The 19547-nt window shown below is 36.5% G+C and overlaps 1 protein-coding gene across 11 annotated transcripts in view; it reads right to left on the reverse strand.

Annotated features, from left to right (window-relative positions):
* Positions 1-19547, reverse strand: part of EYA1 (EYA transcriptional coactivator and phosphatase 1) — a 152760-nt gene that overhangs the window by 41324 nt on the left and 91889 nt on the right. For 9 of the 11 annotated variants that reach the window (XM_065895442.1, XM_065895440.1, XM_065895439.1 and 6 more), the window contains one exon: positions 6349-6438. The exons of the other annotated variants lie outside the window; for them this stretch is intronic. In XM_065895442.1, the coding sequence (XP_065751514.1) occupies positions 6349-6438 (90 nt within the window). The remainder of the gene's footprint in view (positions 1-6348; positions 6439-19547) is intronic. 11 annotated transcript variants of the gene reach the window in all.

Below are 19547 nucleotides of genomic sequence, written 5' to 3' on the forward strand. Positions count from 1 at the left end.
TCCTGGGACAAGAAATGAAACACGATCAGAATTCCATAATTTGGAAATATTTATAAATAGTTGCCTTTGTCTTTGACAAGTAAAAATTCCTAGATGTACAATTAGCACAAATGGTATCAATCTTTTTAGGCTCTGCTTACTGCCAAATGGCTATCCAAAAGTTTATTTCCTGTAGGCAATGTGAGATCTCCTTTTGATCTACCTATATTTTCTCCTTGAGTTTTATTCTTTCACATTTTAACTCTGTAATTTACCTATTTCTGTATATAAATTGAATAATCCATTCCTTCACTGGTTCGTTTGTCTGGTTTCATTTAACACATATACAAAATTTTTCTACAAGTTGGGTCTGTGTCTGAGCTCTCTCTTCTCCCTGTAGTCCAATGTCAAAGCCGTGCCAACATAAATCTTCATATTATTGTCGAATTATAAAACATTTAATATTTGGTTGAGCTGGGTGCTCACTATTACTACTTTCTGTCCAAAACTTCTAGGTATTTTTGCCTATTTATCCTTCAAATGGACCTTACAACAATTTTGTCATATTACAGAAAAGAAAAGGAATGGAAGAAATCTCATTTATTCAAATCTTCCTTTAGATCCTTCAGTAGGATGTCAAAGTTTTATTCATATATTTCCTATAAACACTTCTTATATAGGTTACTCCTTATCTTTCCCTTTAATCTTTTTTTTTGTGTTATAGTTACTGCAGTTACTTAAAAATTATAATTTAATTAAATTTTCTACATGGGTGGCTAGAAGAAGGCTATTGATTTTTTAATTTAATTCTACAGTCTTTTACTTTTCTGAAGCCCACTGTAAATTCTAAAACAATTCCTGGAGATTCTCTTCAGTTTTCTATGTATATCAAATATTATGCAAAAAAACAATAATTTTAATCTTACATTTCATTTCTTTCATATCTTACTGCGCTGCTCCAAATTCCTAGAACAAGGCAGACTAATAGTAGTGACACAGGACATTCTTATTTTGTTTCCATCTTTATGACAATTTGCCTCTATTATTTTATTGCTAAGTACAACGTTGGCTGTTGGTAAAAGGAAAATATCTTTTATTATGTTAAACAGCCACATATTTTGACTCCTAACTTTCTGGTAAACATCCGACAAGGAAGTCTTGGAATACAGGTTTATGTTTCTATTTTTTTGCTTCAGATAAAATAAAGATGATAGAATCTTGTGAGAAATGATGAGACAGGAAGAACACATATACTTATTCATGAGTAACAATAATGGATAAAGTATGGGTATTGCTTCATTTTGATCACCAGTTACAATGTAGTTAAATTCAATACATATGTATTTTGTCTAATAATCATTAGCTGCTTGCAAACTTATTTTGCCTCCTAAACTGAGGGCTTTGGTGTTACTCTTACTAAGAAAATAGATGAGGTCAAGCAACCCATCTTAAAACAGAAAGGCAAGGTCAAGTCCATTGTCTTCCATGGGAAAGGACACAGAAATTGATCTTCTATCTGAGACAACAGATAAGAATTTAATCTAACAAATACTCATTAATGGTCAACATGTATAGGGCAATATTCTAGGTGTTATGAAGGATGTTACTAGGATTTAAAAAAAAATGGAATCCTTTATGTTTGCTAAATTTATCAGAAGAAAATTAAATACATATACAAAAGCCTACGTCCAGAGCTGAAAATGACAAGTGGCATACACATGCCTACGGGTACATTTATGTTTAGGCCCACACACTTTCATAGAGTTGTTTCTTGGCTGTGACATGCACTGAAAGAAGAAAACAGCTCAAGCTCTTCCAGAAGTGTCTTCTTTACAAGCACCTATGGAACCAGAGCATCCCGCGTCTACAAAGAAGCTTGACCCTGGGCATCAGAGTTCATTCTTGTTTAGCAACAAAGCACTTTCTAGGTGAATTATACGTTTCCACTCAAAAAGTCAACTTCTCGATTAGGTTACAACTTTTCCACTTTGGGAAGCACAAGCATTAGGTCACTACAGAACGCTTCGATTGAGATCAAAGCTACTTAGCATTGGCATGACTGACATTCTGAAGGAAGATTTTTTCCTAGCTGAAAATCAATTTATAAACAAGATATATTAAAATGATTAACAGACGATAACCTAAGTTTTAGACTTATAACATATTATTGCAAATTTAAAGACTGAATGAAACCAAGGGGCAAACTAATTTCTTTGCTTTATAAGAAAGCTCATTATAGCTTACATGCTTTAAATTATGGCATTACTTGGAGACTGTCCATGGTGCCTTTCCTTGGCCTTTGACTCATCAAACCCAGCTCTACTGAGACCAGAACCTTTGGTCCCAGGCCTTTTCTAAAGAGAAAATGTGAAAACAAGGAGCTACAAGAGTAGGTGATTGAAAATCAAACCTGGGACAGGAGTCTACATATCAAAGGCCCAAGAAAGGGCTGGGGTATTCACATTGTAAAGCTTGACACCAAAGAATCCTCTGGTCTGTCCCAACTAACCAACATACTGGGAGCGTGAAGGAGAAAGCTGTAGCACAGCTTCACACTTGACTAGGCGAACGTGGTGTGTACAACCCAGAAGACAAGAGGCGGGGTCCCTGCTACTTCCCAACCCTGACCCCTGTGGCCTGAGAGCAGAGACTCTTGGAGGTTACCATGTTGATAACATCAGTTAGGATGGCAACCATAACGCCAGTGAGATGATATTACTTAACACCAGACAGAAAGAGAACATTCGACATCAGCTTGTGCCTTATTTTTCTTTAGACTCATATTAATCTTGATGAAATATCGTCCTTTAATTGTGGAAAAATCCAGCAGAAGAATCGACAAAAGGCAAGTTAAACTGAAATGTTATCGTATTCAGAAGGTCGATCACCTTTCAATAAAAATCCAACAGAAAGAGCTCTTTCTCCATTCAGTCAGAAAGAGACAGACTTTACTAAAGAAGCTGGAAAAAACCCTCCAATTTCATACTGTCATTCATAAAAAATGACTTCCATAATAAGCATCGTCGGATTGCACACGGAGACCTCTTGGTAAAATGATACGCAGGGTGTTAGTCAGACTTGGAAATAGGAAAGCCAGGAGTGCATGGAACTCAAGTCTAAACCCTTCTCTGGGTGGGGGGGAAATATTATTTCCTCTGATAATTGTGTCTCCCTGTCACTCATGGTCCTTCACATGTCAGACATTTTTAATGGTTCGAAAAACCAGCTTTCTCCTTTTTATTTATTTTTTCCTGAAGTGTCAACAGAATTAAATTGTGATTGCTTTTATTAAAAACTCTCACTAACTGAGCTGACAAATAAGACTTTTAAAACTGAAAACTTTTTTATGTCTTAAAATAGTGACGATACTTCTAAATTACTTTAAAACCATATCGAAAATTTCCTAAAAAATACCCTAATAACCATTTTAAGCAAATACTTTGATAACACAAGAACTGTTACTGGAATCTCCTCACGTAGTGTATTTCATTATTGAGAATCTCTTTTAAGCCACAGCTTGAACTAACCAAATTAGACAGAGTAGCTGGCAAAAAGTTAAGATTTTAAAAGAAAATGAGGCTTAAGTCAACAATGCGAGTTCAGAAATCACACTTCAAGCTGACCAACAGCTTGTTAATCTCCTTGAAATTACCTGTACTCTAGATCTTCAAAAGCTAAAAACATGTAATTAAAATATATTAAAATATTCATGTCCTTTACCACAGTACATTGCTAATTGGCATGTGAAACCAAGCATTACCACATCATTTTTGCCTGATGAGACAATTTTGGTTTTCTAAAGGGTATTAAGCTAATACATTTATTTTTGCCAGGAAATAATTTTACTCTATTTTGAAAGAAACTAATATTTGCAATGACCAGTCTCAGGTTTGCTGAATTACAAAAATATAAAATGAAGGATTGAAATAAGTATAAAAACCAATGTATTTTTTAAATATTCCACAAATCTAAAGCAAGTAAATAATTTCCGAAGCCAGAGACTAAGTGAATCTTTCATTTATACTTTTGCTTTATATTATTTGCAAGTAAAATAAAATCAATTTTGGGAAGGTTACAAGCTTAAATAATTTTTCACTATTGATTTTTACATTCGGTTGAATTATTCCTTCATTCTCTTTTCTACTTTACTTATAAGAAAGAGTCCTCATGCCAAGAGGAAAATCTGATATTTCAATATCTGTGTGGATCCCTAGTTCTTCTTTTTTTTTTTTTAATTTGGGCTTATGAAAAAACTACATCCGCTACAAACCTAAACTAGAACTTTTAATATTTACTTTTATTTCAGACCTTCTCTATATAGTTCAGTGTGAATAATGTTAGGAAACAAATAAAAATCTGGCTATATTATATCCAAACTGAGTTAGGAAGCTTTTCTGTCTATATTATACCAAGTTAACTACTTTGCCTAACTTCTCACTTTTTACCACATAGTTTTGGCACTGTACAGTCAAGCTTTGTCATTTTTAAGAGGGTAGAGTTTAAAAACAATAGAAAATTACTGCTAATTTCTTCTTGATGGATGCTATTAACACCTATTAACATCAGTAAGAGTAACAGGTTTGAACCCAAGACACTATCAGCCTGGTCTGTGTCGTTGGAAACAACCGAAACTTAGGAAAGGAATTCTAACATATTAGTAAAATATGGAATTTTCTGGTGCTGTTCTCTTATGAAGGGAATCACAACCATAAGGCAGAAACAGCTTTTGAAAAGAAGTATGATTATTAAGCTTTTAGAAAGGCAATTCTGAACTTGTCACTCACTTGGAATATTTCCACCTTAAAAAATAGTAATGCCTTACATGTAATTTCCTTAAGGAAAGCAAACACTTTAAAATGCAAAAAAAAAAAAAAAAAATTCTGTATTTCACCCTAAGTGTAAAAATAAATATTTCACTAAGGAATGGGGGAAAAATGAAGCACATTTAAATAATTTCATTGCACTGGAAGTTGCCAATTCGTCTGTGAGTAGTTTCATTGCAGATGAAAAGAAATCAAAATACAGGACAGATGTTGAACAAACCGCATTTAAGTTCTGTCACACACTGGCATTTTTCAAATGATTTTGGCTCATCTATGAAATAAGGTGCATTTTGCTTGATTTTGAAAAGGGGAAACATAAGGAAATATTTAAAGGCCAATTGCTGCCAATTAACTTTGATCAGTAAAAGTTCTATTTGAATCTTTCAGATTCTTCTGCTGTCTGAAATAACATACATTTATAAAATCTAGGAAAACAACAACTTGATGATTAATGCCTGTTGGCAGCCCTACCACAAGCTTGCTTAATAGCAGGATTTAAATAAACAACTATCTCTATTATGAAGGGAGTGAAATGTAGTTACAGGCATATTTTCTCATAATGGAGCTATGAAAACCAATATTCTTTATTCTTAAAAATGCTTCTGGGGCTTCCTTGGTGGCGCAGTGGTTAAGAATCCGCCTGCCAATGCAGGGGACACGGGTTCGAGCCCTGGTCCGGGAAGATCCCACATGCTGCGGAGCAACTAAGCCCGTGCACCACAACTACTGAGCCTGCGCTCTAGAGCCCGTGAGCCACAACTACAGAGCCCACGTGCCACAACTACTGAAGCCCGCGCGCCTAGAGCCCGTGCTCCCCAACAAGAGAAGCCACTGCAATGAGAAGCCTGCGCACCGCAACGGAGAGTAGCCCCCCCCCACCCCGGCTCACCGCAGCTAGAGAAAGAGCGCGCCCAGCAACGAAGACCCAACACAGCCAAAAATAAATTAATTAAAAAAAAAAAAAGCTTCTAACCAAGATCAGCATGTTTGTCATTGCCCGTAACACACTGTATCATCTTACAAAAGTTTCCCCCCAGATTATAAAGGACAAATAAAATCATCAGCAGTTTGACATAAGGAATTCTGGCAACCCAAAGAGCAGAGGCCTGACTAAAATGTTATACGACCAATTGGGCCAGCCAGACAGAAAAGAATCTGACCCAATACGGTAAGAGTCTGACATGGACAGCATATGACAGGATCACAAATTCTGTTGGATTCTAAAGGTAACCCATCTCAACAGTGATTATGTAACTGAGAAATCTGTAGCTTCTGATAATCAACACAGTTTAATATAAAACATTCTTGACATCAACTTTTAATCCCTATCAATAATCATGTGGAATCGAACTTTGAAATACAGCAGCCAAAGTAAAGCAAAACAGAAATCCCATGAAGGCAAAACGTACGACCATATAATCAATAATTACTTTATCTCCTTATTCCAATTATATATTCAAAAAATAATATCCCATCGTTATTTTAGGACCAATCACCTATTTCCAAACATGCAACATGAAGAGTATATAAAATAATCAGAACTTACCTCCAAGTCGTTAAAAAATAGATGTGTGTCTGCCAAGTTGAAAATCATTTCTTCCATTCGTAGTCCAAGGGAAACTGAAGTAGGCGGATCCTAAAAGAAGAATTTTACAGGTCAAGAACATACATACTTCAGGGTACAGGAAATACAGTGTCATGCTGAGAGGGAGTTAGCATCGGGAAAGAACAAAAGGCTTGGGTTCCAGCTGCTTTTAGAGTGCGTGGTTTATTCTGTATTTGAACTTCAGTGACTCATTTTGTTTAAAAAGTACCTCTAAGGTTGTTGGTATTTTGCATAATGAAGAAAAAAATTGCTGCTTATAATATTGCAAAATATATAAAATCTAGGGTTACTCAGACATGCAGAGTAGAGGAAATTCAGCTTCACACGTCTGTTTCAGGAGCAAGAAATTCAGTGGATCAGGAAGACATTTTTTTTATGTTCCACCTCAATCCATGAAGAGTGTCTAAAAGCACTGCCACAAATGTCAGAAAATAGATACAATATAGATTAATTTCAGAAGGATAGAAAATACCAATTTCACTCCAGGTGATAACTACCATTATTTTGTATTTATTCAGATTGCCCGCCAATTTTGAATATACTCAAAATGGAAGTGATGGCCACTCTGACCAGCTGGCACCATGCCAGTTCAGGAAGCTGATCTTGACATTCATGTGACACTATCCAGTCATCAAACAGCCAGTAACACACACAGGGGAGCGCAGTGGCTTCTACCCAACGCTTCAAGCCTTCGACACTAGTGATAGACAGTCTGTCCCACACAACACACATCCTAATGACATCTGTTGGTATTGAAGGTGGGGGATATAGAGATATTTGCAAGGTTTTAATGGTGTCACTATATTCCTAATGCATCCAACCCAGGAAGCAACACTGTTCATGGTGAATATCCTGCATAATTAGTGAAAAAGGAAAAATATTCTGTAGAGAAAGTATTCAAGGATATGTGAGTTTTTCAAGTTTTTATTGGCATTTTAATAGCAATACCAACTTTCACCTTTACGGCCTTTAAATTTTTCCAAAGAACAATAATTTCTGATATACTCTTTTATTATCACAGCAAACCTCTGGAATCTATGTGGATCATTTAATTAGAGAAACTGTAACTAGAGAAATTATGCCTTCATGTCGCCCACCCATCTAGCTGGGGTGTACTTTGTGTATCACCTGTCTTTGAGTCTTAGAGTGGAGAAAAACCCAGAGAAAATAAGTCTTGCTTTCTAATACTGTCCAATATAAACCTTGTACATTTTCTCTATTGTCTTCACTTCAAAGCTCAAGACTTGCCTGTGTTTTACCCCCTACCCTCCAAGTATCTAAAGTCCATCAACCTTGAGCCCCATCTTCTCATGGGCTTTGGGAGGCAGCGACAAATGGTGGAAGAAGAGCCCTAGACCCAGAGGTCAAGCCCTATCCTTGTTCTCTTAGTTACTTTGGTGTCTCTATCTCACTAAGCCTCAGTTTGCTCATCTAATAAATCAGGTGGCTAGATGGCAAATATGTTGTTCTCCCATAGAATAAAAATAACACAAAAACCCTCCATCTCTTCATTTGTCACAATCATATGTGTTTATACACCTGGGAGAAAGGAGGGGCCTGGGATGGTGGAGGGGGCAGAGACTCACTGGGTGCCAGCCATGGGCCAATCAACTGTGGCCAGGGAGGCGGAGTCAACACCATCCCTGCACCACCCGTCCCACTAGCTCCGCCCACCCCACCAGCACACCCTCAGCTCCAGCACCAACATGGTTTATCTCACAGGAGTCCCAGAGATCGACAAGAGGAGGTTTTGGGAAAATATGGCAGGATGGTACTGCTGGTCTCAATTCCCCTCCCACCTAGGCCTTCTCTGCCAGCTGACCGGCAACGTAAAGGAGAGAGAAAACACATTATTGCCAAAAATCTGGGGTTAGATTGGCAAAGGGGCAAAGCAAATACCCCAGGGTTTGTAAGAGGGCAGACAGGAAATAAAAACACATAGGCCAACTGAGTGTCCAAGAGCTGTGCAGGGAGGGACAAATAAGAACACTTCCCTAAAATTTCCTGTACAATGATTAAGCCTTGTTAAATCTTCCCTGCTTGACACCACCTAAAATCTATGAAATTTCATAGGTTGTAGAAGAATTAAAAAACTGTTTACAAAATAAGTAAAGAAAAACTCTCATTGAATCTTGGTTTTATAGGAAATTGCTCATTTCCAAGAATTCCAAGTATCAATAAGTGTGCTGGAAAAAACAAATGCCCAAATACATACAGCCTAGAGCAGAATTAACCAGTAGGGGAAGTTCAAACAGCTGTTTCTAAAACAAAACACCTGACTCAGGTGTGTCCTCCTTCTAGTTGAGGCCAATAAAAATACGCTGACTTGTCTCATAACCACATCAATGAATCTTTTCATGTGGGCAGGCGAAGGAGACTCACTGCAGCAATTATTTAATGGGCAATTCTAGAATTGATGTGCCATGGTATTGTGACTTCTGAAAAAGGATTATTTCTCCTTGATATGGTTGCTTATTTATACCACCATCAAAAGAATTACTCCATTGTTTGTGAATATATAGCCTACTCTAACTTTTCTTCATAAATTACAGTAATGTCTTGTGAGTTGGAATACTAATAAATTTTAAAGGCTTGTTCAGTCTTGTGGTCAAATACAACACAGATGTTGGCCTTATTTACCTTTTAATGTTTTTCTCTTTTGTTATTAGCTGTCATTCCTTAACAGTTTTCATACCTGCCACTCCACAGTATTGTTAGGAAACATTTACACCACCAAAAGAACAGCCTGACGATTAACTGAAATGAAAGAATTTTAGAATAGGAAGGGGATCTAGTTGAAAGCAGTGTTTCTCAAATATTTTTTAACCATAATCCACAGTAAGAAAAATCATTTTATACTATGATCTAGTAACATCTCTCTCTCTGTCCCTCACACACACACAGCTGAAATGTGAGCTTGGCAAAACGAGGCTTTCCACACCGTGTGGAGAGTATTCTGTTACTTTCCATTTCATCGCCCGTTAATGTGTCGAAGTCTACAGTTTGAAAAGCAGATTTCTAAAGAACACCTACTTTTGATTTCAGAGACAGGAAAACTGAGTTGCAGCCGTGTTATGATTTGCTTGTGGTAACAGAGCTGTTAGGGTACAAAGCTATCTCACCCTAAGTGTTTTACCTGAAAGGAAACTAGCCAGAAGAACAGATAGGTAACCATGGTAACAGATCTGCTTCCACATTCTAGCAACTGGAGTCCTTCTCAAATCAAGGTTAGATTTGATCTTCCTATTATAATAATCTTTCAATATTTTCATATTTTTCAAACATGGCTGATACAAGTCAAATGTCAAAAAAGCTAACACTGAACAGTTAATAAATTAGTCCTAGCTTGATGGTTTATTTTGGCATATATAGAGGAAGAAAGAAAAAACACATTTTTTAGACCCAAACTGAGACATTAAAATCACCATGTCTTTGGCTTAATCTTACTTTCCTTGTGCTTTGCAGTAACGAATTCCAGAGCTGTAGTTGTGAAATGGTGCCTTTTAAAACACCATTTTTTGCTACATCACTTTTGAAAAATTATTTAGAACTTCGCCTCCACTTCCAAGAAACATTTCATTTTAAGTAAACCTTGTTGCCAAATGTTTCCATTCTTTTCTGAACTTGACTCCTCTGTGGTATTTACCACTTCTAATTTCTTCTTAACATTTCTTCTTCCCTTATGTCTGTAATATCATCAGTCTTTTCTGGGCATCTTCCTAGAATCTGATTATCCATCCTCTATCCCTTCAGTGATGTTGGTTCCTAGGACTGTTTTCACCCATTCCTCATTCTATTCACACTGCCTTACAGACTCCAACACACTCATACCTTCAACTATCAGCCCATTCCCCTCTGTTGAACCTCAGACCTCATTTGTAGGCCCATATATCAATCACCTATTGGTCCTTTGTACTTGATGACCCATAGAGCACCTGAAACTCAATGGGCTGCAACCTGGATTCATCATATTTCCCACATCAAATGAACCACATGATCCTGCCCCTTGGACCTGGAATTCATACCTTCCTTATATTCACCACCATTTTCTTTTCTCCAGCCATGTGTCTCATTTGTAGCTATCTGTAGTAGCTTCCCTCACTGGATAGGTCTCCCCCGGTTACCGACAAGAATACAACCAAGTTTCTGTTCAACCCCCATGCTCAGTCCTGCATCCCACAGAACGCTTCTTTCAGTGCCCCTCCATCAATCCAGAGGCTCTTCCCCGACTCCTCCCAGCCGGGCTCATCAGCCACTGGGTACCACAGCTGTATGTGCTCTTGTCTATGTCAGAGACATATCCCTGTATCTTTCTCTCCATCCTTGGGACCATACACAATGCCTGGCACAGGGCTTTCCCAAAGTCTGGTGGAGGAATAAATGAATGAAAGAAATAAACAGCAGATATTTCAAATAATTGTAATGAAGAAAAAAATATCAAATTTGATCTTTAGTTAGTTATTAGTGTTTAGTGTCAGTAAAAAAAAAAAAAATCCTAGATACCTAGCTTAGGGGGAAAAAAGGACATTTGATTCCTAAAAGTCATTCTATCTACATAATATGGTATCAATATTAAACATGTTCATTCATACTTTGTACCTGATTAAAGAGCACCTCATTCTTAGAAGAGCTACTTACAAAGCCTTACTTATCTATTTGATGCAGTGAATAAGATTAACATAAGATCAGCATACAATTATTTATTTTAAAAATTTATCAGTGATATGCATTACATCTTGCAAAATATATTCTCATATTCTCTGCAGTCTAGTTCCCTAGTAAAAACTGAATAGTTCAGTGAAGAGGCTCAAACAGAGAAAATACAATCAAATGCTTTATCATTTTTCTTGTTTAATGAATAAACAGTGTAAACTTACTATAGTTCTTCTGCCCAGGAAATTCTACTAGCTGTTCCTTAACAAGACAAGACAGATAGCATCCAGCACCGCCCCTCACACACTCACACACACACACACACACACAGGAATTAAATTTAACTCTGATCTTAAATTATTTTGATGTGATAGTAAATTGCAAAGCAACCTAAATGTCCATCAACGGACGAAGATATAAAGATGATGTTGTACAAATATACAATGGAACATCACTCAGCCATAAAAAGGAATGAAATAATGCCATTTGCAGCAACATGGATGGACCTAGAGATTATCATACTAAGTGAAGTAAGTCAGACAAAGACAAATATAATATCACTTATGTATGGAATCTAAAAAAAGATACAAATGAACTTATTTACAAAACAGAAATAAACTCACAGACATAGAAAACAAACTTATGGTTATCAAAGGGGAAAGGTGGGGGAGGGAGGGATAAATCAGGAGTTTGGGATGAACAGATACACACCACTACATATAAAACAGATGAACAGCAAGGACCCACTGTACAGCACAGGGAACTACATTCAATATCTTGTAACAACATATAATGGAAAAGAATCTGAAGAAGAACATGTATATATATTCTATATATATATTCTATATATTCTATATATGTGTATTTTATATATATATATATATATATATATATATATATATATATATATCTGAATCACTTTGCTATACACCAGAAACTAACAGAACACTGTAAATCAACTATACTTCAACTTAAAAAAAATTGCAGTTGTCTGCTTTAAGTCATGAAAATAAGGTGAAGGAACTCGTTGCAATGCTAGGCTACCCAGGGCTGCTTTGTGTAAGTCAAAAATAGTTATGTCTATTGAAGAGAAAGCAACATTATACAGATAAATTAGACCCAAGCCTAAAACAATTGTTTTGCTCTCATCTTCTATCCAGTGATCTTTAATTATCCCATTCCCTCAAGATCTTTTTCTCCTGTTTCTAGAACACAGAGCTGCACACAGAGACTAAAGTTATTATCATCCTGTATTCAAATCATCAGCACCAGCCCTGGCCTGTTGTCATTCTTTTACTGTTCCTTGATTTTTTTTTAGCCTGATCACTGCTATTACACTAGATCCTCATGTGATGAAAATGCTTTAAAAAGAAGAAATTCTCGACAAAATCAGTGCACAGAAATGCCATTAAATTCATATGGAGTCTAGATTGGGATTCTAACTTTGCCATTTACTAGCTGTGTGGTGGGCAAGTTCAGTTACTTAAACCCCTGGACCTCAGGTCCCTCATCAGTAAAACAGGAATACAACAGGTTTGTTCGAAGGATTAAACTGGTAATACATTTAAAGTTCTGAACATAGCGCCTGCCAAGTATTAAGCTGCTGCTGCTGCTACTAGGATGGTGGTGGTGATTTCTACTATCACTATACTACAGTTATAACAGCAGATCTGAACATGGGACACCATGTCTCCACTACAAAATCATGCATTGGCATTCTGCACTCAGATTGGATGTGAAGTTCATGCTTTTTAAAGATAAGGGCAACCCTAAATTCCTCACGCCAATATTTTTGAGGTGACTGTGTTTTTAAGAGACCAATCATCAGTAAAGCTGATTTGTGTGGATGTTAAATGGGGAACATGCAGTGTGACCACTCCTAGGAGGAGTGTCATTGGTTCTCCCAAAAGATCTCAACCAAGGTTCTCATCACTAGGAGAGATGACCCAACTCTTGCCAACTGGCAAAGGTGTTGTCCCATACTCTGAAGATCTAGGAACTAAAGGGGAGGAAGTGTCATTCAGATAGGATCCAAATACTGCACCAACTCAGTAGAATCCTAGAAGTGTTCTTTAAAAAATAAACCAATTACTTGCACAGCCAAGTAGCGTGATCTCCATGGGTGGGTCACATACCTGTTAGCTTATACCCTTTAATCATTAAAGGGTCAGATTCGTGAACAGGCACTTAAGCATAGCCCAAATCCATTGCTTACAGTCAATTAACAAATGACTTGGAAGAACAGGTCTTGGAAAAATCTTGACTCTGCCCAAGTTTATCAACAAATGGCTGGTAGTGATAAACGGCAATAAACGGTTAATTACTGAGGTACATTCCAAATTTAGTACCTTCAATGTACAGTCCCTGAAAAACTTCAGTATTCACAAAATGATGTTATGTTTTCGCATTTGAGGAACAACATAATAATTCAGAGAGGTCTTGTTTGTGGTAGGGTCAAAGGATAAATTTGTGGGACTACTTTAAGAATATCAACATCATATAAAATTATCAGCTAACATAACAAGAAAGAAAAGTGGAGTCTTCTAGTATTAGTTCTTCCACAAATAGCAACTCTGATTGTCATGTGATTAACTACCAGGGAAAGGTATTCCATTTCTCAGCTCTCTGATGTGAGCATAGCATTCTTTCCCTAATGTAAATAGTTGATCACTTCCAAGTCAAGATTACAATGTATACACATTGTACATAAACGTCTGTTAAATAGTATTCTTACACTGAGATTTACAAGGAAACTGCCTGTAGATTAAATGCCTAAGGCTAGACTTAAGCCTCAAGGGGCAGAGTTGGATTTACCTTTGAAGTTACCCACCAAGCATCAAGCAAACCTATAGATTAATCACATTAGTTCACTGACTCAGAACTATGGCTGGTAAACTGAAATTCACTATGCTGTTGAAAAGATAATAAAGGAATGTGGCACCTGCATGAGCCACTGAGGATATCTATCTGTCTCCTAGAGGTGACCAGGAAGCCTTAACAAGGATATGTACTAATACTGGAGAGATATTCAAGGAGAGAAGATATTTGAGAAAATCTCTAAATTCAGAAAGTGGTTTAGGTTTATCTCAACACTTTGCCTCACCAAAAGTAACTATGGGCTAGTTATTTGCAACAAGCACTGTCACATCTTTTTATTTCTGATGTGCATCCACATATACTTGGTTCTGCTGAGTTAATGAACTTGTGGTTTAACTCCCCTCCCGCCCCCACCCAAAACTCTAGAGTTTTCTCCTTCCTAATCAACTAACTTTGAGCCAATAAGAAAGGATTTACAGGATAATTACAATAGATTGTTAGAGGAGACTGTCCAACCAGCAAGCTGAAGTTTAAAACAAGAACAACCAGACATTACACATCTCTTACTGGAAGGATATACCTCACCTACGAAGTCTTAACCAAAACAAACAAACTAACCATTAAACCTGAATCTAATTAAGCTTCTGGATCTAGCTACTAATTCACAGGAAATACAGGGGACAAAAGAATATGTGACAAAGGAACACAATGGAGATGCAATCAAGAAAACCCAGTCTCAGACCCTCTATAAGACAGATGATCTGGTTATTTCAACAGAAATACTCAAGGTTAAAAGAAAAGATTGAGTGAGAATGTACAGCTTAAAGACATGTAAGAGACATACAATAAACTGTAAAAAAAAAAAATTATAAAACCACTGGAGAAAAACACTTTACAAACTAGGAACAGAGAATAGAAGGAAACTATCTCAATACCACAAAGGACATATATGAAAAGCCCACAGGCAACATCATACTCAGTGGTTAAAGTCTGAATGCTTTTCCTCCATGACCAGGAACAAGACAAGGATGCCTGCTTTTGCCATTTCTAGTTGACATAGTACTGGAAGTCTTAGCCAGAGCAATTCAGTAAGAAAGAAAAAGAAATAAAAGGCATCCAAATAGGAAAGGAAGAAGTAAAATATCTTTATTCACAGATGACATGATCTTATATGTAGAAAATGCCAAAGAGTTTCTAAAAACTGTTAGAACTAATAAATAAATTCAGCACAGTTACAGGATACAAAATCAAGACACAAAAATCAATTGCATTTCTATATACTAATAATGAACAATCCAGGAAGGAAGTTAAGACAATTTCATTTAAAATAGCATCAAAATGAATAAAATACTTAGAAATAAATGTAACCAAGTAGGCAAAAGACTGGTATACTGAAAACTACAAAATGTTGCTGAAAGAAATCAGAGAAGACACAAATAAATGGAAAGGCAGTCCATGTTCATGGATGGAAGACAATATTAAGATATCAATATACCCAAAGTGATTTACCCTATCAAATTTTCAATGATGTTTCTTGCAAAACCAGACATAACCACCGTAAAATTCACATGGAATCTCAAGGGACCCCAAATAGCCAAAACAATCTTGAAACAGAATAACAAAGTTAGGTCTCACATTTTCTGATTTCAAAACTTAATTACAAAGCCACAGTAGTCAAAACAGTGTGGTATAGAGTGATATATAAAGACAGACATGTAGACCAATGGAATACAACAGAGAGCTCAGAAATAAATTCCTACATACATGGTCAAATGACTTTCAACAAGGGTGCTAAGATTATTCAATGAGGAAAAGACAGACTTTTCAACAAATGGTGTGGGGAAAACTGGATATCCACATGCAAAAGAATAAAGTTGGATCCTTACCTTACACTGTATACAAAAATGAACTCAAAATGGATCAAAGACCTAAATCTAAGAGTGAATCTATAAAACTCTTAGGGGAAAAGCTTCATAACACTGAATCTGGCAGTGACTTCTTGGCTATGACACCAAACGCACAGGCAACAAAACAAAAAAATAGATAAATTTGACTATATCTAAAAACTCTGTGCATCAAAGGGTCCAATTAACAGAATGAAAAGGCAACATATGGAATAGTAGAAAATATTGAAACTCATATCTGATAGGAGGTTAATATCCAGGATATACAAAGTACAACTAAGCAACAAAAAATGAACAACCCGATTAAAAAATGGGCAAATAACTTGAATAGATATGCTCTAAAGAAGATATACATTAGAAACATCGTATCACTATGTTGTGCACCAGGAACTAACATAGTGTTGTAGGTCAATTATACTTAAAAAGAAAACAAATAAACTCATAGAAAAAATCAGATTTGTGGTTACCAGAGGTGGGAAGTGGGGGCATGAGGAATTGGATGAAGGTGGTCAAAAGATACTAACTTCCAGTTATAAAATAAATGCTAGGGATGTAATATACAACACGATTAATATAATTAACACTGCTGTATGATATATATGGAAGTTGTTAGAATAAATCCTAAGAGTTCTCATCACAGGTAAAAAATACTTTTTCTTTTTTGTTTATTTAACTTACTGTGATAATTATTTCAAGATGTATGTAAGTCAAAGCATTATGCTGTACACAAACTTATACAGTGCTGGATGTCAATTATATCTCAGTAAAACAGGAAGAAAAAAAAGCTAAAATAAAAAGAAGATATACAAATTGTCAACAAGCACATGAAAAGATGATCAACATAACTAATCATTAGGGAAATGCAAGTCAAAATCACAATGAGATACCACCTCACACTCATTAGGATGGCTACTATAAAATAAAAAAACTATCTGGAAAATAACAAGTGTTGATGAGGATATAGAGAAACTGGAACCCTTGTGTGCTGTTAGCACAGCTGCTATGAAAAACAGTATGGCAGTTCCTCAAAAAATTAGGCATAGGGTTACTATGTGATCCAGCAATTCTACTTCTGGTACCTGAAATAATTGAAAGCAGGGTCCCCAAGAGATATCTGTACACCCATGTTCATAGCAGCCTTATTCACAATTGCTAAAAGGTAAAAGCAACCCAAGTGTCCACTGACAGATGAATAGACAAAATGAGGCATACCCATACAATGGAGTATTATTCAGCCTTAAATAAAAAGGAAAGGAATTCTGACACATGCAAACAACATGGATGAACCCTGAAGACATTATGCTAAGTGAAGTAAGCCACTCACAAAAAGACAAATACGGTATGATTTTACTTATATGAAGTATTCAGGAGAGTCAAAATCAGATTATCACACTAACTGAAGTGAGACAGAGAAAGACAAATATATGATATCACTTACATGTGGAATCTAAAAAATAATACAAATCAACTTATTTACAAAACAGACTCACAGACATAAAGAACAAACTTATAGTTACCAAAGGGGAAGGATAAATTAGGAGTATGGGATTAACAGATACACACCACTATATACAAAAAGATAAAAAACAAGGATTTACTGTATAGCACAGGGAACTGTATTCAGCATCCTGTAATAATCTATAAAGGAAAAGAATCTGAAAAAGAACATATATACCTGAATGACTTTGCCGTACACCTGAAACTAACACAATATCGTAAATCAACTATAGTTCAATAAAAATAAATAAATAGCAGAGCAGTCAAAATCATAGAGACAGAAAGTAGAATGGTGGTTGCCAGGTGCTGTGGGGAGGAGAGGACGGGGAGTCATTTAATGAGTATAGACTTTCAGTTTTGCAAGATCAAAAGAGTTCTGGAGACTGGTTGCACAATAATGTGGATGAATTTAATACCACTGAACTGTATGCTTAAAAACTGCTAAGAGGGCTTCCCTGGTGGCGCAGTGGTTGAGAGTCCGCCTGCCGATGCAGGGGACGCGGGTTCGTACCCCGGTCCGGGAAGATCTCACATGCCGCGGAGCGTCTGGGCCCGTGAGCCATGGCCGCTGAGCCTGAGCGTCCGGAGCCTGTGCTCCGCAACGGGAGAGGCCACAACAGTGAGAGGCCCGCGTACCGTAAAACAACAACAACAAAACACAACAAAAAAAACTGCTAAGAGTTTATCTTACGTGTATTTTACAATGTAAAATCAAAAAAAGAATCGGAGAAGTGTAACTGTTTATTAGACATTCAATGATATTAAGAAATTATTATTAATTTTGCTAGATGGCTAAAGTTCTGAGTAACATCTACTATTTCTAGTCTAAAAATTCTTTTAATGGAGTCTTAAATACATACTGAAATACATACAAATGATATAATATGATCTCTGGGACTTGCTTTGAAAAATAACCCTAGGGTAGAGCAGGATAGGGGAGGGATGTGGTAAAGGACATACATGCAACAAGATTAACTAGGATCTGATCATTGTTAAAGCTGGCAGAGGTTACACTGGGTTTTGTTATACTATTTCATCTACCTATGTAGATGTTTAGAAGTCTCTATAATAAATTAAAAAAAAATTTATTCACTGAGTCCAGATTGGTTATCTTTTGGTGGTGAAACTATAGATTAAAAATATTTATTTTGAAAATGTAAAGCACACTCAAACCATACTTTTAAAATGACAAAAGAAATTTTTAAGTCAAAATTGCAAAAGTCTTGCAAAATTCCTCAGCATCTCCCTTTTATTGAAAAGATGCTAGGAGTTGCTTGGTAATCTGTACTCAGACTTAAGTGAGATTTGTCATATACAGAAGGATGTAGGTCAGAAGACAATGCTTTTCCTGTATTAACTCTACTAATTTTTTATCATATGGGATGGTCTTTTCCAGAAAACCAGAGAAACTCCTACATTCATAATGGAAGCCACAGGACCTATGTCTCATACGTTTAGGAGCAGCAGTGTCACACTGCAATGCTGATCGGCTGCAAAGGAGAATTCCCAGTGTAACTTAAGAAGAGCAGTAACCCTAGAAGCATCTCATTTAGCACCTCTGGCATTTATTTTTTGGTTGTGCAGCTCCTGTGGATCCTGATCTTTTTTTTCTGGCGCACAGTACTAGTGTTATCATTTGACATCCTATTATTGGCTCTTTCTTACTAGCTAAGTAATTGTAGCTATTAGAGAACACTTGTCACGAGTAATACAGGAAGACTTGTTTCCTTCCTAATATTGTTATTCCTTTGGAGATTCTGTGGCTTCACTCTTCGTGGATTTAGAGTGGCGTTAGCTTAGATCAGTTTTGCCCCAATGAAGGACTGCTGTTGAAGACTCATCCATTTCCTACCGACTGCCTCCTTTATTAATTTATAAGCTCCCTGAAGGTGGGAATTACGGCTAGGCACCTATTACATTGCTATGTATGTATTCAAGAAATTAAAAAGGACTGACATATATACACTATTATGTATAAAACAGACAACTAATGTACAACTGCTGTATAACAAATAAATTAAAAAAAAAAGAAATCATAAAGGACTGACATTCTGAATGACTCATTGGTATCAGACCAGGAGATAAATGGTGACTCAGGAAGGAGAGGGGTGCACAGCCAAGTGTGTCTTAGGTACTACAGCCTGTATAACATGGGTGGTTTTGCGTGTGCAACTTGGAACGGTGCTATTTGGTTGGTACGATTTTCTGAATTACTTAATGGATGTTTTCAGTGATCATTACTCACAAGGAAACTACTACAGGCCAGAA

Source organism: Phocoena phocoena, chromosome 17 (assembly GCF_963924675.1).
Source record: "Phocoena phocoena chromosome 17, mPhoPho1.1, whole genome shotgun sequence".
NCBI lineage: Eukaryota > Metazoa > Chordata > Mammalia > Artiodactyla > Phocoenidae > Phocoena > Phocoena phocoena.